This window comes from Corylus avellana, chromosome 1 (assembly GCF_965113065.1).
Source record: "Corylus avellana chromosome 1, dhCorAvel1.hap1.2, whole genome shotgun sequence".
Lineage (NCBI taxonomy): Eukaryota > Viridiplantae > Streptophyta > Magnoliopsida > Fagales > Betulaceae > Corylus > Corylus avellana.
This window is the reverse complement of record NC_142490.1, coordinates 38,125,363-38,142,426: the sequence shown is the minus strand read 5'-3', so window position 1 is coordinate 38,142,426 and position 17,064 is coordinate 38,125,363. Positions and strand designations below refer to the sequence as shown.

The 17,064-nt window shown below is 36.7% G+C and overlaps 2 protein-coding genes across 3 annotated transcripts; both read right to left on the bottom strand.

The window, feature by feature from the left end:
• Nucleotides 1–764: 764 nt before the first annotated feature.
• LOC132171019 (cellulose synthase A catalytic subunit 8 [UDP-forming]) lies at nt 765–8,086 on the bottom strand. Of its 2 annotated transcripts, none has more exons than XM_059582214.2 (13): nt 7,633–8,086; nt 6,850–6,926; nt 6,611–6,662; nt 6,368–6,524; nt 5,693–5,959; nt 4,846–5,191; nt 4,544–4,681; nt 4,055–4,180; nt 3,753–3,965; nt 3,034–3,283; nt 2,747–2,946; nt 2,061–2,414; nt 765–1,575 (listed from the first exon to the last, which is right to left on the bottom strand). In XM_059582214.2, the coding sequence occupies exons 1-13, from the start codon at nt 7,805–7,807 to the stop codon at nt 958–960; spliced, it is 2,973 nt and encodes a 990-aa protein (XP_059438197.2). In that variant the 5' UTR covers nt 7,808–8,086; the 3' UTR covers nt 765–957. The 2 variants fall into 2 exon arrangements, with proteins under 2 accessions (XP_059438197.2, XP_088373098.1); XM_088516972.1 differs by having other exon boundaries at nt 6,368–6,521.
• Nucleotides 8,087–8,422: 336 nt separating this feature from the next.
• Nucleotides 8,423–16,528, bottom strand: LOC132170442 (cellulose synthase A catalytic subunit 8 [UDP-forming]). Its single transcript, XM_059581433.2, has 13 exons — nt 16,298–16,528; nt 15,661–15,737; nt 15,489–15,540; nt 15,242–15,395; nt 14,840–15,106; nt 12,723–13,068; nt 12,019–12,156; nt 11,795–11,920; nt 11,481–11,693; nt 10,332–10,575; nt 10,034–10,233; nt 9,584–9,937; nt 8,423–9,242 (listed from the first exon to the last, which is right to left on the bottom strand). The coding sequence occupies exons 1-13, from the start codon at nt 16,473–16,475 to the stop codon at nt 8,655–8,657; spliced, it is 2,937 nt and encodes a 978-aa protein (XP_059437416.2). The 5' UTR covers nt 16,476–16,528; the 3' UTR covers nt 8,423–8,654.
• Nucleotides 16,529–17,064: the final 536 nt, after the last annotated feature.

Here is a 17,064-nt window from a genome sequence, read left to right as displayed (position 1 = left end):
GTTTTGTAGTGATTTTTTTATTTGAATAATAGTAAAAAGTAATTTATGTATTATAAAAAGTAAAAATGTTAAAAAGTTGAATTTTTGAGAAATAGTATCAAACCATTAATGGTTTGTTGCCAACAAAGCCTATATAAATATTTTAAAGAAAAATTCACTATATACTTTTACTATTTTAATTAAATATCATTTCTCTATTCACTATTCCATTCACTACTAGAGGAGAGAGATTGAGTTTTATTTTTTAGTAGTTAATTTTATAAATTATTAAGCTACTATGTTCAATAAATTTAGTTAGCATTGTAATGGCTAATTATTTCTTTAGACAAAATACAGTTAAAACATGTTTTTAACTATAGAACAAACCAAAATTACCATTTTGGCTATTTTATCCCGTTCAAGGTGAATTCTATAACTAATCAACTTTAAGGCCTCGTTTGCCAATGGATTCGGTAGGTGATTTTTTTATTTGGAAGTAGTTGATGTGATATAAAACAGATAAAAATTTAGAATTTTTTTTTATGAAAAAGTAGAAAAAGTTTTATTTTTTAGTAAATTTTTTATTTGAATAGTAGTTAAAAATAATTGATGTAATATAAAAAATAAGAATGTTAAAGAGTAAAAAAAATTAACCAATCCATTGCCAAACATGGCCTAAGCGGCCGCTAAGGTGGGATGTAAGTCTTTGTCAGATGGTACGACATTCACATGTTCACAAAACAACAGTTGTACGATGAAGAATGCTCTGTGATTGTTCATGAAACAACAGAAAACGGACAAGTTCTTTCCTGCCATATAATCATTCTCTGTGTAATTTCAAATTATGCAAGAAAATAGCAACCCCCGTTTAATAACTTAGATATTTCTCCGAACAAATGTCTTTACAAACGGATTATCAGCAGAAAGATTGATGCATATTGTCCAAAACTTACTCCAATATGCCTCAAACACCAACTTTTAGGCTGTATGGTTGGAAAATTCTGGATAACAATCTATGGGGATGCAAGTGCTTTTGGGAACAGTTGAACTATCAACGTTGCTCACAAAGGGATTTACCTTCACCCAAAGAAGAGAGAAGACAGAGGCCAACAGCACAGCCCACAGAACAACAATTGTTGGTGTCCGGTTTTGGCGACCCATGAGACCCTTAAGGAAGGGGTAGAGATGAACAATCACCCAGAAGGCATAGAACACCTTGCCAAAGAGTGCTCCCCATGCTCCATATCCTTTATTAAGTGCGTCAGAAAATCCGGCAACTACGCCCACCAGGTTGATGATGATGAGTGTTGTTGGAGGGATCAAAAGTGTTGTCCACTTGACAACATAAAGCCCGCCAAACTTTGAATCATCGCCTGACTTTGTAGTGACGGTGAAGTTGGTATCGATGCCAGCCGCCATCTTCATGAATCCTTGGAAGAGAGCAAATAGATGGGCTGAAACGCCTGCGATAACCCAGAACTGCTCATTACGCCACCAGTCTACAATGTGAACACCACTCCACCACAGCTCGAGTAGATCGGTCACAATGATGGTGGAGAAAAGCCCAAGAAACAGTACGCTAGCAATATTGGAAAGCTGAATCAAATAACAAAATACAATGTGAAGTAAGATCTTTGAGTGAATTGTTTCAAAACATGAACATGACGGAGAAGAATGTAGAAAGACAGGATTTTTTTTTTTTTAAAAAAAATCTTATTTTGATGCCCATCAACTTTCATTGGTGACTGATTTTGAATCTTGACCATGATATTCTTCGCGAATTTCAGAAAAACACCATATAGCATATAAAAAGCCCACTTAAAATGAAATTAATTTAATGCATTTTCATATCCTAATGTTATCTTATAAAGACCTATCTAAACCACCCCTCCTAGGACCCCATTATTACGTAGGCCAGCACTGGATTTTGATCCCAGTCCAATAGTTTCGAATGTTTAATGTATATTGTAGACATTACAAATGACTCCCTAACTATTTCGAGTTCTTGAATAACTCTTAATAATCACTAAAGATCCAAACCACATGATTCCGAAGTTTGCAAGGTAAGGACAAGAATTTACCGTTGGTATGATAAATTTTCCTGTGAGAAGGCAGATCGCTGGGATTGTGCAATAAGCAATGAGAGGGAGGGATGTAAATGGATAAACAATGGTGTTTATATAAGCCAGTCTTTGAAGCCATTTGAGGCGGCCTCCTGCAAATCCGTACCATAGGGGACAGTGTCTACTAAGGAAAATCTCCACAGATCCAAGTGCCCACCGGAGAACTTGGTGCAGTCGATCAGATAGGTTGATGGGTGCTGACCCTTTGAATGCAGGCCTTAAGGGCATGCAGTAAATTGATCTCCATCCTCGGCAATGCAACTTGAAACCCGTTAAAATATCCTCAGTGACCGAACCATATATCCAACCAATCTGGGAAGTCAGAATAAGAAATTCTGAATTAATCCAATGGGTTATATGGGTATCAAGGTAAAATTTAGTAATGGTCAATGCTCAAGTGAAAGATTAGAGTCTAGCAAATGCAGCGCAACATATAAACATAAGATCATAACAAATAGGAAGCCATGGAAAGAGCAATATGCTAGTAGAGATATGAAGCCTGCTGAAATTAAAAGTAAAGTTGGAGTCCAATTATCTATTGAAACCCTAAGTTTATAACAATCTTCTCAGGCAATAACCACAGCTGTGGTCACTGTAATAATGGAACGAAATTGTGATATGAGAAGAAGAATAAAGAAGTCCACCTCTTTGCCCCATGCAGTTTTCTCTTCATAACCACAGGTAATGACATGAATTGCTTCCTTGATCAATGTTGATGGCTTGACAGATTCAGGCACTCCTCCATTTTCCATTAGTGTGGACTCGATAAATACGGAAGACATGCCAAAAGTTCTCTCAAAGCTCATCTGGGAGATCAGCATTGACCTTTCATTCGCATCATAATCTGCAAAAGGAAAACAAAAATATCCTAGTTATTTAAAACTCTTTTGCTTATTTCCTTGAATACATTAGCCTTGATAAATATACATACTATCAATCTCCCTGAGGTTAAAGATGGCAGCATCGAGCTCATCACGTTTTGCATCTCGGTGTACTTCTGAGGGATCTTTGGAGGGCTTCTTGGAGGGGCAGCATCCACACCATGACCTGGATGAGGAGGAAGCCTTAGGTAAGCTGGGCGAAGAAAGAGGCCCATAGCCGTAGAGTGCTTGCCTATTGAAAACACAGCCTGTTCCCACATAAACTGGTCCTTGAATGCCATCTAATCCTTTCATGTTAATCTGAAATTGAGATGAAGAGATTCTCAAAACTCAATAGGCTAAAGTGCGAGTAATTATGCAGGGACCAATCTTTGCCATTACAGCATTAGCTATTTTTCCTCCAATTCTTCTATATTGTTTTAAAAAGTGATATATTAATATGAAAATGGGAAAACACATCACTTTCTACTAAAAATTGAAGAGAAAATTTTGGTTTATACTTCAACACAACTCAAAAAACACAGCTTGAATCCAAATGCATCTGAATCCTGAATAATTGCCAAATACTGCTGGATAATCCATCCTGAATACTCGCCAGATGATAAGACACAGTGTTGAGCTTCTGATATAGTTTAAAACAGCTATGATATTCTTATTTCTTTCTAGAATCACTAAATTCCAATTTAAAATAGTACTCTCAAAATAGACAAAGTGTGCAATACGGAAACTATTTAAGCATATGAAGCATCTATGCTAGCTTTAAACATACATCAAAGAAAACTGTGTTGCGATTAGCATATCGGTCACTGCGATCAATGCCATCAAACCTCTGAGGAAACTGAACATAGCATACATCTCGACCAACTTGTGGGTCCATCAAGAAACACATGGCCTCACGAACTGCCTTGCTATTATTAACGTAGTGATCACAGTCAAGGTTGAGGATGTAGGGAGCATTTGTGAGAACTGCAGACACTCTAACCTGAATAAAGTCAATCATTCAAGTATTATTGAAATATTGATGTTCCCATGTGAATCACAAATATTGTTACAGTGTCAATGTAAACATACCAGAGCATTTTTAGCACCAGCTTTCTTGTGGTGTCGGTAGCCAGGTCTCTTCCCTCTGGAGACATATACCAGTGGAGGAAGTTCATTTCCCTCTACGTCATGGGCACCACTATGTCCAAGGAAAACCTGAAGGGAGTGACAAGGTCATATGTGAAATTCACAATCTTACAAACTGTGAAGCACCATTATGAGAAAATTTCGTACAAATAGATGTAAGATCACATGGAGACTAATAATTGATAAAATACAAAGTAATTTGTGAACAAACTGAGGAACCAATATTGATCACAAATTATGAAAACTATTTCTAGAAAATGCCAAAGAAACAATAAAGTAAGGGCTATAAGCTTCAAAATCTACAGATCAAGAATTACTTTCAGCAAAAAAAACTAGTTTCTTTCAAGATGCTAGATGGTTCCCAAAAGAAAACAAGTCTAAAAGGTAAACATTCAACAATTAACCAGAAAATCAGCTAGAAGCTAGATCAACCTGAATCATGCCTGGGTGGTCAAGGGTGTCATTTCCCGGCCAAGGTGTTCCATCTTTCATAGTCCAGCCTTCTTCAGGTGTTTTCTGAGCCTTTGCTACTAAAGCATTAATTCGCACTTTAAACTCTTCATAATCTCTCTGTAACAAAACAGTGGCCAACTTTAAGAGATGGTTGCTTTCAGAGAAACACATTGATAAATAAGTGCAGCCATAAATTCTATATGCAATTGCCACTGTATTATTTAGATAACCAAGTGGCAAGAGTAATTTAGTTGTATCCGGAAGGAGTTTTAGTTGCTCACCTTCATTGCTCTACGTTCTTTCACAAAAGAAGGTTGCACTTTATCCTTCAAGTAGTCAAACTTCTGTGTGAAGTAAAACTCAGGTGCTCGTGGTTCAATAGCAAATTTTTTGCAAAATGGTACCCACTTCCTTGCAAATTCAGCTGTTTCAAAAAGAGATTCAAATGTGAGCATGGCAGCTCCATCATCAGACAAATAGCATGAGACTTTATCGACAGGGTAGTCCACGGCAAGGATGGAAAGCACGGTATTTGCAGTGATCAGTGGTGGCTCTTTCATTGGGTCAACTGTACTCACAAAGAAATCCACAGCAGCAAGCTCAGATGGTTCACCCTCTCTTTCATACCTGAAATGGCAGCGAGTTAACCATTTGTACGTATTCAATAATAGTTAATTGAAAGTTATCACATTTATGTTTAAGTTTTTAGTTCATTAAATTATGCTCCTTATGATTTCAATATATCCGCCGTTTCTTTGTTCTCTTCACATGCAACCTTGTATAAATTACCTGCAGATTCAGCTTAAGCCTTACTAGATTTGACATGTATTAAGAAATATAGGAAAAACGACAACTGTGAATCTGTGATTGGGGGCTAGGATATGAGAGCACTGTTGAGGCACATAGGAGATCAAGATCAGAAGCATCAGTTGACAATGTTTGTAGCCAGGCTTGATGCTATAGTGTCAAGCTAGTGAGAAAAATATGAGTTTCACAGAGGATACTGACATTAATAAAACCAACTAGGTATATACATACAAACTTGATGCTCTAGTAAACACTTTCAAAACATTATAGCTCAGATATTTGACATCGACAGCTGTATGTATATGAGTCATGGATGTGTACCTTGCAGACAGCTCGTCGATGTATGTGATCCTATTGATTGGAGACCATTTAGGGAACTGATCCAATATCCAAGAAACAGCAAACCAGATCTCACATATCACAGAAGTGAGCCACAGACCAAAAGCATTATCAACAGGATTTGTTATACGGTAATGGAAAAAGAGAGCCAAAATTATGAGTCGCAAAATTATAATGCATCTGTATGGTGTGAGTATGTTGGATGGAATTGGAATAACACTTGAAAGTGGCTGTGCAGCCTCAGTGGACCTGCAAAAGCAATCAACACATCTCACAATGCATACAACTTTTCTAAGACGAACCAAAGATAGATTGATGGAAAATGGTCAAAACATATGTTGCCAAATGCAGGGAATTTGCTCACATCTCCCTTCAAAATAGATTCATACTTGCTTTTAATCACAATTAGTTCATTTCATCCGTAGCTTAACCTAGTAAGCAGTTCAACCCGTAACAACAAAGAAAATCCCCCACCTTCAATCATAAGAAAAAGCTTTAATCAAGGTAATAGTACTTCAGAAAAGAAAAAACATGTTTCCTCAAGTAATCCTTTAATTAGGATCTTATATTAGGATTAATTTAGACCAACACATATTTCTCTTTCACATTTGTTATCTATTCACTGTTTCAAATTAATCCAAGTTAATTTGCTCTTACTGGTTCTCATCCATCTGCTGCTCAGGTGGAACTTGGTCCTCCTTTTGAGCCTCAATCTCAGTCTTAGTTGGAGCCTTTTTCTTCTTGTCTTTCTTATCCTTCCAACTCTCCAATCTGTTCTTCCAGATAGGATTCCCGGATTCACCATTTAGTTCTTCTAGAAAACACCAGTTAACATAATTACCAAAACTATCAAAATTGAACAAAAGGATCAACATGACACAAGATATCAGTATTACTTACCACCATCAGCTGTAGACACACTACTCTCATGTCTAGCATGAATTCCAACATCCTGTATCAACCAAGATGAATGATACTAAGCTTTGGACATCCTAACATTCTCAAAATGTATTTAAAGTTTGGATTTTCAATCAACACCACAAGGACAAGGGTTTTCATTTCCTCAAAATTAAAAGTCATACTGTTTTCTTCCAGCCAAAGTTTAATGTAAAACATAAAACGTACAGTGACATCCTTACCTGAGAATTACTAAGGTGAGCTGCCATTGTGGATTGGTTTCCTGATACATTCAGTTCAGCATCATCCACCGAGTTGTCTATAAAATAGGTAGCCATAAGTCAATAGGCCCCCAAGATTAGCAATCAGAAGACTGTCTATTGGAAAAGCCACATAGAAATCAAGATTAGAGCAGCCCATGTCTCTTTCTAGAAATCGTATATAGCTTCTCATGTGTCCCTCTACATAAATTCTCTATAATTTTCTGAACAGAAATTGAAAATAGGGAAAAAAAAGGTAAAAAAAAATCAAGAAAAGAAGCCATGTTCAATAAAGTTGTTGTTGTAGTTGTTTTTTTGTTTTGTTTTTTTTCTTGCATTTCCCTAGAACCAAAAGATTAGCTGGAGCGTTAATAATTCCTAAAGATATAAAACTCCAAGAAATATTAGCTCAAGAAAAAGGGCACTTGATCTAGTCCCCCCGCCCCCAACCTCAATAAAGCGAGCCAGAAAAAATTAAGTAATACATGAACTTATAATGTTTTATTCGAAATTGTGTTGGATCACAAAAAAGTTTGACATTATTGGTCATTTAGTTATATTGTTAATTTAGCCTATATATGGTTAGTCTCCAAGGTTATAAGTCTCATTGTCTCAACAAATAGAAGAAAAAATAAACATAGCAAGAAACGCAAAGATAAACAAATCATTTCTGCACTGCCAAATCCAAGAGTTAAACCCTTCAAACCCTCACATTTATTTAGCAAAGACGAACTTGACTAAGAAATTTCAGAGTTCTAGAGATACCATCATATGGAGCACCACACCGCAAGCATGCTTTCCGGCCTTCCTTGATCTCATAATCAGCACAAGCCTTGCAAATGGAGAAATTGCACTTTTGGCAAGCCACAGCCACCTCCCCATTGGCACTGACCCCCACTTGCTCACCACAAGAGTCACAAAGAGGAACACCAGACTCCATATTTGTTTCACTTATCCTTTTCCTTAGACCACAACACCTTGATCCTAGTAGGTGTCTTTCTTTGTTTCTAAATTTTGGTTTTCTTTGTTGGCTTTTATATGAATAACCCCAACCCCATCATGTAGTGTATGCTGATCTTCATGAGAGGGATGTGAAAGCATTTTTGTACCATTGAGAAGTGATGCAGGGTGGTGGGCTGGAAGGGTCTGGAGGATAGGGTGTTGGTCTCATTGTTCTGCAGAGAGAGAGAGGTGAGAAGCAAAGTCTATTTTGTGATCTAAAGAAAAGAATACGAAATTTTGCGGGAAATCTAAGTAAGGTTTGGGATGGGCGGGGTATATCTTTTTAAAAAAAAAAGAGGAAGAAAATTCCTTAAAGTTGAAGCCAGAGTTATTTTCCTTAGCTGATTATTATACATTTTAGATCTATTGGTGAGGAAGCCTCATGTCATAGTGCCTTACCTGAAGCTGAAACTGAAACATTGCTAGCATGAAAAATTTCGATTGACAGTTCACCAACCAATAGTTCTAGGATAAAGATTGCAATTTGATGAGACATGAAACAATAGAAATGGACAAGTGCTTTCCTGTGATTTCATTCTCTTTATAATTTCAATTTATGGAAGAAAACAGCAATCCTCATTTTACACTGATATTTTTCAAGGCAATGTTTTTACAAATGGATTATCAACGCAGAGATCAATACATATTGTCCAAGACTTACTTCAATATGCCTCAAGAGTCATGAAAGAGCTAAGCATGGCTCCCACTTCAATAACTGGCAATCAAATTGTCATCAACTTTTAACTAAATGGTTGGAAAATTCTGGGAGGCTTCCTTTCAGTGACCTAACAATCTATAGAGATGCAGCTTTGGGCAACGGTTGAACTATTACTGTGGCTCACAAAGGGATTGATCTTCACCCAAACAAGAGAGAAGACCGAGGCCAACAGCACTGACCACAGAACAACAATTGTTGGAGTTCGGTTTGTGCGACCCATGAGACCCTTAAGGAAGGGGTAGAGATGAAGAATCACCCAGAAGGCAAAGAACACCTTGCCAAAGAGTGGTCCCCAAGCTTCATATCCTTTATTAAGTGCATCAGAAAATCCCGCAACAACACCCACCATATTGACGATGATAAGTGTTGTTGGAGGGATCAAAACTGTTGTCCACTTGACAATATAGAGCTCACCAAACTCTGCATCATCAGCAGCCTTTGCAGTGACAGTGAAGTTGGTATCAACGCCAGCCAACATCTTCAGGAATCCTTGGAAGACAGCAAATAGATGGGCTGAAACACCTCCAATAACCCAGAACTGCTCATTACGCCACCAGTCTTCAATGCTGACACCACTCCACCGCAGCTCGAGCACACTCGTTACAATGATGGAGATGAAGAGGCCAAGAAACAGGACACTTGCAAGGTTGGAAAGCTGAATCAAATAACAAAGTACAATGTGAGGTAAGTTCTTTGCAAGAATGTAGCCAGACAATATAAATATATATATATATATATATATATATAATCTTATTTTTAAGTTTATCAATCTTACATCATTGGTGACTGATTTTGAATATTGACCAAGATATTCTTCACGAAGTTCAGAAAAACACCATATAATCAAATTATTACTTAGGCCAGCACTGGGTTTTGATCCCAGTGCAGTTTCGAATCTTTAATGTATAATTGTAAACAACGTAAATGACGTTTCATAATCAATTAAGATCCAAACCACATGATTCCGAATTTTTTAAGGGAAGGGCAAGAAATTACCGTTGGTATGATGAATTTTCCTGTGAGAAGGCAGATCGCTGGGATTGTGCAATAAGCAACGAGAGGGAGGGATGTAAATGGATAAACAATGGTGTTTGTATAAGCTAGTCTTTGAAGCCATTTGAGGCGGCCTCCTGCAAATCCGTACCATAGGGGACAATGTCTACTAAGGAAAATCTCCACAGATCCAAGTGCCCACCGGAGAACTTGGTGCAGTCGATCAGAAAGGTTGATGGGTGCTGAACCTTTGAATGCAGGCCTTAAGGGCATGCAGTAAACTGATCTCCATCCTCGGCAATGCATCTTGAAACCTGTTAAAATATCCTCAGTGACTGACCCATATATCCAACCAATCTGGGAAGTCAAAATAAGAAATTTTGAATTAATCCAATAGGTTTTATGGGAATCAAGGTAAACTTTTGAAACCCCAAGTTTATAAAAGAATCCCACCTCTTTGCCCCATGAAGTTTTCTCTTCATAACCACAGCTAATGACATGAATTGCTTCGTTGATCAATGCCGCCGGGTTAACCGATTCAGGCACTCCTCCATTTTCCATCAGGGTAGACTCGATAAAGACGGAAGACAAGCCAAAAGTTTTCTCAAAACTCTTCTGGGAGATGAGCATCGACCTTTCATACTCATCATAATCTGCAAAATGGGAAACAAAATATATCCCGGTTATTCAAAACCCATTTCGCTCATTTCCCCGAAAATATTTATTTATTTGCCTTGATAAGTAGACTTACTATCAATCTCCCTGAGGTTGAAGATGGCGGCATCGAGCTCGTCGCGTTTTGCGTCTCGGTGAAGCTCTAAGGCATCCTTGGAGGGCTTCTTGGAGGGGCAGCAGCAGCAGCAGGACGAGGAGGAAGCCTTGGGTAAGCTGGGCATAGAAGGAGGCCCATAGCCGTAGAGTGCTTGCCTATTGAAAACGCACCCTGTTCCCACATAAACCGGTCCTTGAATGCCATCTAGTCCTTTCATGTTAACCTGAAATTCAGATGAACATTTAATAATATTTTAAAATTATGATTTTATTAACTATATTTTAAAATTATTATTCTTCAATTTTTGTTTTACAAAGTTATATGTTAATGTGAAATTTGAAAAAATACATCAGTTTCTACTGATAAATTGAAGAGAGAATTTTGATTTATACCTAAACACAGCTCAAAAACAATCAAAAACCTAATTACTAAAATTCCCAACCAGATTGATCAGCTAAACTTTATAAAAACTTTCTCTGATGATTGAGTTTCTGATATATATTGTTCAAAACAGCTATGATATTCTTATTTCTTGCTAGAATCACTAAATTCAAAATAGGCAAGGGTGCAATATGAAACAGATAGGAAGATTGACATGTTGTAAGGTCTTTTTGTGAAATCATAACATAGTATGTTGAGACAACATTCGATTCAAAAGTTTAAGTTTATGAGTTTGGATCAATTTACTTTATATTAATTGTTCACACTTGTGACGTCTTTTCAACCAAAATGGCTCAGTCAAGTTTTTAGGGCGTCTCAGTCCAGTTTTTGGGGCGTTAAGAGTGACTCAATCTTTTTTCACACTCAAATGTGTATACTCAAGAATCTCTCCCATGCGTGTGAATCTATCACTACATTATTACATTCCTCAAACAAAAGTTTTTATTAATCTTTATAGGCCGTTTCCAAGATTACTTATATGCTATGTGGGTTATATATATGTGCCTTTCCCTCTACTTTAAGAACTCTCATTTGCCTCTAATCTAGGGACCCTTTAAAGAGTCTGAGTAAAACCATGCCATAATATAACATATTGGACCCAACAAACACTATACTATAAGCATAGTATCTTTCCAACATTGAACTCATTTTCTTACCCACACAACATAATGCTAACTTGAAACTTACATCAAAGAAAACTGTGTTGCGATTGGCATATCGATCACTGCGATCAATGCCATCAAACCTCTGAGGAAACTGCACGTAGCAAAGATCTCGACCGACTAGTGGGTCCATCAAGAAACACATGGCCTCACGAACTGCCTGGCTATTGTTAACATAGTGATCACAATCAAGGTTGAGGATGTAGGGAGCATTTGTGAGAACTGCAGACACTCTTACCTGAATGAAGCCAAAAACATTCAAGGATTATTGAAAAATATCGATGTTAATTAATTAATTCCCATGTTATATTGTGAAAGTTTGTATGTAAACATACATACCAGAGCATTTTCAGCACCAGCTTTCTTGTGGTGCTGGTAGCCTGGTCTCTTCTCTCTGGAGACATATACCAGTCGAGGAAGTTCATTTCCCTCTATGTCATGAGCACCAGTATGTCCAAGGAAAACCTGATAGGAGTGAAACAAAGGCCATCATAAATTATGAAAACTATTTCTTGAAAATGGCAGCAAATCAGGTATCAGAGGGAAGAGGGAGATTTAATTACCTGAATCATGCCTGGGTGGTCACGGGTGTTGTTTCCCGGCCAAGATGTTCCATCATCCATAGTCCAGCCTTCTTCAGGTGTTTTCTGAGCCTTTGCTACTAAAGCATTAACTCGCACTTTAAACTCTTCATAATCTCTCTGTAACAAAACAGAGGCCAACCTTTAGAGTTATATATGGTTGTTTTCAGAAACACATTAATAGCCATATATTCTATATGCTTATTGCTACTGTAACACTTTGGTTTCATATCGAAAAGACAAGTAGTTTACATAAAGTGGATAGTTTATAAAGACACTCATGAGTATTAGACTGCTAATACTTCCACATTGGTTACTTTCAAGGTGAGATTCAATTTTATAAATAATTATAGGAAAGCTTCAAATTGACTTGTCATTTTAAAATTATAATGATGACGTGATTAGCATTTTCTCTTAGTCAAGTTGTAACATCATGTGGTATTGGAGCATTGTATGACATAGTCCTGACGTAGACGTTAAAAAAGACATTCATAGATACTAAGTCTCATATTATTTACTTACTATGTAAAATTAAGCTTTATAAGTAATTTTAAAAAAATTTCAAATTGACTAATCATTTTAAAGTGATAATGTAGATATGGCTAGCGTTTTCAATACACTATTATTTAGATACTCAAGTGGCATGAGGAATTGAGTTGTATCTGGAAGGAGTTTGAGTTGCTCACCTTCATTGCTCTTCGTTCTTTAACAAAAGAAGGCTGCACTTTATCCCTCAAGTAATCAATCTTCTGTGCGAAGTAAAACTCAGGTGCACGTGGTTCAATAGCAAATTTTTTGCAAAACGGCACCCACTTCCTTGCAAAGTCAGCCGTTTCAACAAGAGATTCAAATGTGAGCATGGCGGCTCCATCATCAGACACATAGCATGAGACTTTATCGACAGGATAGTCCACGGCAAGGATGGAAAGCACAGTATTCGAAGTGATCAGTGGTGGTTCTTTCAATGGGTCGACTGTACTCACAAAGAAATCCACAGCAGCAAGCTCAGACACTTCACCCTCTCTATCATACCTGACATCCATGGCAGTGAGTTAACCATTTGTACGTATTCAGTAATACTTCTCATATTTATGGTTAAAATTTTTATTTCATTATTAAATTAAGCTCCCTATGATTCAATATATATATATATATATATATATATATATATTGAAGAAACATAGGTAAAATGACAATTGTGAATCTGTGATTGGTGTGGCTAGGATGATAGGCAAAGCCAGAGGTGGGAGAGAGGGGGCAAGTAACTCTCCTTGCCCGTCTAAAAACATTGAGAAAATAAATATGATTCTATAAATAAATGACCTTAGTCCCTGTGATGTGATGGACTTCAACCTCTAGGATATTAAATACCTTTAGGTCCTCTTTGGTTAACTAACTTTATTTTTTGTAACTTCAGTTCTAATGGTACTTAAATAATGGTAAAAAATGGAGATAATACCTCAATTTAAATTCTGTCTAAAATTTGACGAAAACTCACGTCAACATTAATAAAAAATTGACGTGTATCTATATATTAATTAAAAATATAAAATAAAAATTTTAAAATTAGAAAAAAAAAATAAAGAAAGAAAAAAGAAAAAAAAAAAAAGCTAGGAAAATGGGTGGCTCCTTGGGCCCTTGGGGTGAGCCACCCCCGAGAGCCAATTGAAATTAAAATAAATAAATAAAGAAAATAAAACTAGGGTTGGTGCTTGGGGGTGGCCAAACCACCCCAAGGGCCAAAGGAGCCACCCACTTCCCCAGTTTTTATTTTTTATTTATTTTTTAATTATAATATTTTTAATTGTAAAATTTTTATTTTGTATTTTTAATTTATATATGGACACGTGTCAATTTTTTAATGGTGCTGATATGGCTTTCTGTTAAATTTTGGACGAAATTTAAAGGGAGGTACCATCTCTGTTTTTCACCATTACACAGGTATCATTTGTGATATGAATTGAAACCAATAATGTAAAAAATAAAGTTGTTAAACCACAAGAAGCTGAAAGGTATTTAACCCCTAAATATAAGCATTCTCATTCTTTGGAAAATACTCTCCTCCTAGAAGAATTCAACGATGAAAATTTCAAAGTCTGTGATTAAATTTTGTTTGGTTCCTTTCTAATAATAACATGAAGTAATACTTTAAGGAGGACTATAGTCATTCAAATGTGATGTACTTTTTAAAATTACTATTAAATTTAAGATGAATATTATTGAATTTAATCCACTGGTAATTTTAAAAGTCACATCACATTTTAGATGACCACATCTCATTTGAGCGGATTCAAAAAGACTTTAATCCTTCTTATAGCATTACTCAATGACATGAAAAATAAAAACAATAAACAAAATATATCTTGTTCATTGATATTCTTTGCCAACAAAAAATTGTATAGTTACGTTATTTGTATTTTACTTTCCAAAATAGGAAATTTATACAAGAGATTCCCTATATTATACTATATGGGAGATCAAGGCCATAATGTCAAGTTACTGAGAAAAAAAATGTGTTTCAGAGAGGATGCTGACATTAATAAAACCAACTCGGTATATACAAGTAAGCTTGTTGCACTAATTAATGTTAAATCATCACGTATTTCAAAAGATTAAGTTAATAGGAAGATATAAATTTAATCATTTAATTAATACTTTAGTACTTTTCTTCACTTATAGACTATAACTCCCTTTGAATAGGTGAAACTCAACAAGTAAAATAAATAATTAAATTTATCATTTTGTATTAGCTAAAACAAGTGAGATAAATGATGATTTATCGGTTAACGCTTTGGATGTGTACCTTGCAGAGAGCTCGTCGGTGTACGTGATCCTTTCGATTGGAGCCCATTTGGGGAACTGATCCAAGACCCAAGAAACAGCAAACCAGATCTCACATATCACAGAAGTGAGCCACAGACCAAAAGCACTATCAACAGGATGTGTTATTCGGTAATGGAAAAAGAGGCACAAAATTACGAGTCGCATAATTATAACACATCTGTATGGTGTGAGTTTGCTGGATGGAATTGGAATAACACTAGAAAGTGCCTGGGAAGCCTCTGCAGACCTGCAAAAGCAATCACCACATCTCACAAATGTACACAACTTTTCTAAGACAAAGCAAAGATAGAGATCCCATGGGAATTGGTCAAAACATCATGCAGGGAATTAATTTGGTCATATCTGATCCCTTCACACTTACTGCTTCCCTTCCATCTGCTGATCTGGTGGAATTTGGTCCTCCCTTTGAGCCTTAATCTCAGCCTTGGTTGGAGCCTTTTTCTTCTTGTTCTTCTTATCCTTCCAACTCTCGACTCTGTTCTTCCAGATTGGATTCCCGGATTCATCATTTAGCTCTTCAAGAAAACACCAGTAAACATAATCACCAAAACTATCAAGCAAAATTGAAGAAAAGGATCAAAATGACACAAGATATCAATATTACTTACCACTATCAACAGTAGACACACTACTCACATGTCTAGCATGAACTCCAACATCCTGTATCAACCAACATGAATGTTTTTATAGTTTGAATTTTTAATCAACATGACAGGGACAAGGGTTTTTTTTTTCCTCAAATTTTTTATGAAAAACATAGAAATAGAGTGACATCCTTACCTGAGGATTACTAAGCTGAGCTGCCATTGTGGATCGGTTGCCTGATACCGTCAGTTCAGCATCATCGACAGAGTTGTCTATAAATCAAGAGGCTCACAAGATTAGCAATCAGAAGACTTTATATTGGAAAGTTCACATAGCAATCTAGAAATCGTCTATAACTTCTCATATGTCCAACTCAATATAATTTTCTGAACAGAAACAGAAGAAAGGAAAAATAAAAGCTTAAAAATCAAGAAAAGAAGCCATGTTTATTAGAAATTCTTTTTCTTTTTTCTTTTTCCTTGCATTTCCCTCATTTTCAGCCTGTGAAATGCAAGAGTTTAACCCTTCAAACACCAACATTTATCAAGCAAAGCCGAACTTGACCAAGAACTTGTTAAAGACTTGATCAAATGATTAAATTTAATTTTTTTTATCAATTAAAACTTTTAGAATAAGTGGTAATTTATCAATTATCGTTCACCTAACTTAAACTTTTGAGATAAGTTATGATTTAGCATGGTATAGAGCCATTTACTTCCCATTTCAATCACACATGAGGGTGACAGTTAAAGTTATATAATTTACTCTTCTCATCTGCTTAAGCTTTTGAGACAAATGGTAATTTAACAAACACATAGAGTTCGAGAGATACCATCGTACGGAGCAGCACACCGCAAGCATGCCTTCCGCCCTTCCTTGATCTCATAATCAACGCAAGCCTTGCAAATGGAGAAATTGCACTCATGGCAAGCCACAAACACCTCCCCATTGGCGCCAACCCCCACTTGCTCACCACAAGAGTTGCAAAGAGGAACACCGGATTCCATCATATTGGTTACACTTATCCTTTTCCTTACAGACCCAACACCTTGGTTCCTGCAAGGTGTCCTTCTCTGCTTCTAAATCTTCGTTTTCTTTGATGGGTTTTATATGAATAACCTCAACCCCATGTAGGGTACTCTGGTCCTCATGGGAAGGTGGTGCAGGCATTTTTGTACCGTTGGGAAGGGGATTTGCAGGGTGGTGGTTGGACGGGTCTGCAGGAGGTTGGTGTGTTGGTGTCATTGTTCTGCAGAGAGACAGAGAGAGAGAGAGAGAGAGAGAGAGAGAGCAAGAGAGGTGAGATGCAACGTCTATTTTGTTGGTCTAAAGAAAAAAAAAAAAAAGATTTTGAAATTTTGCGGGCAGTCTAAGGAAGATTTCGGTTGGGGTGTGTACGTCTTTAACTAACCAACCATGAAGTCAAGTCTAAGGAAGTTCAGGCTGGCACAGTTGGTCAGGATGCTGATTGCAGGTGAGGAGAACCTGAAACTGAAACATTGCGTGCTGCTCTAGTTGTGGAATTTACATGGGTATTCAAATCTAGTTAAAGATGCACACATCACATTTGAATGGTCACAGCCGATCCTGTTAGGTTAT

Coding starts and splice junctions, on each gene's coding strand:
- LOC132171019 (XM_059582214.2), bottom strand. CDS start 7,807: ATGGAGTCTGGTGTTCCTCTTTGTGACTCTTGTGGTGAGCAAGTGGGG. Junction 6,663..6,849: donor CTCACCTTAGTAATTCTCAG/GTAAGGATGTCA, acceptor TGGTTGATACAG/GATGTTGGAATTCATGCTAG. Junction 3,966..4,054: donor CTGGTGCTAAAAATGCTCTG/GTATGTTTACAT, acceptor GACTTTATTCAG/GTTAGAGTGTCTGCAGTTCT.
- LOC132170442 (XM_059581433.2), bottom strand. CDS start 16,475: ATGATGGAATCCGGTGTTCCTCTTTGCAACTCTTGTGGTGAGCAAGTG. Junction 13,069..14,839: donor ACCGACGAGCTCTCTGCAAG/GTACACATCCAA, acceptor CATGGATGTCAG/GTATGATAGAGAGGGTGAAG. Junction 11,921..12,018: donor ACCACCCAGGCATGATTCAG/GTAATTAAATCT, acceptor CACTCCTATCAG/GTTTTCCTTGGACATACTGG.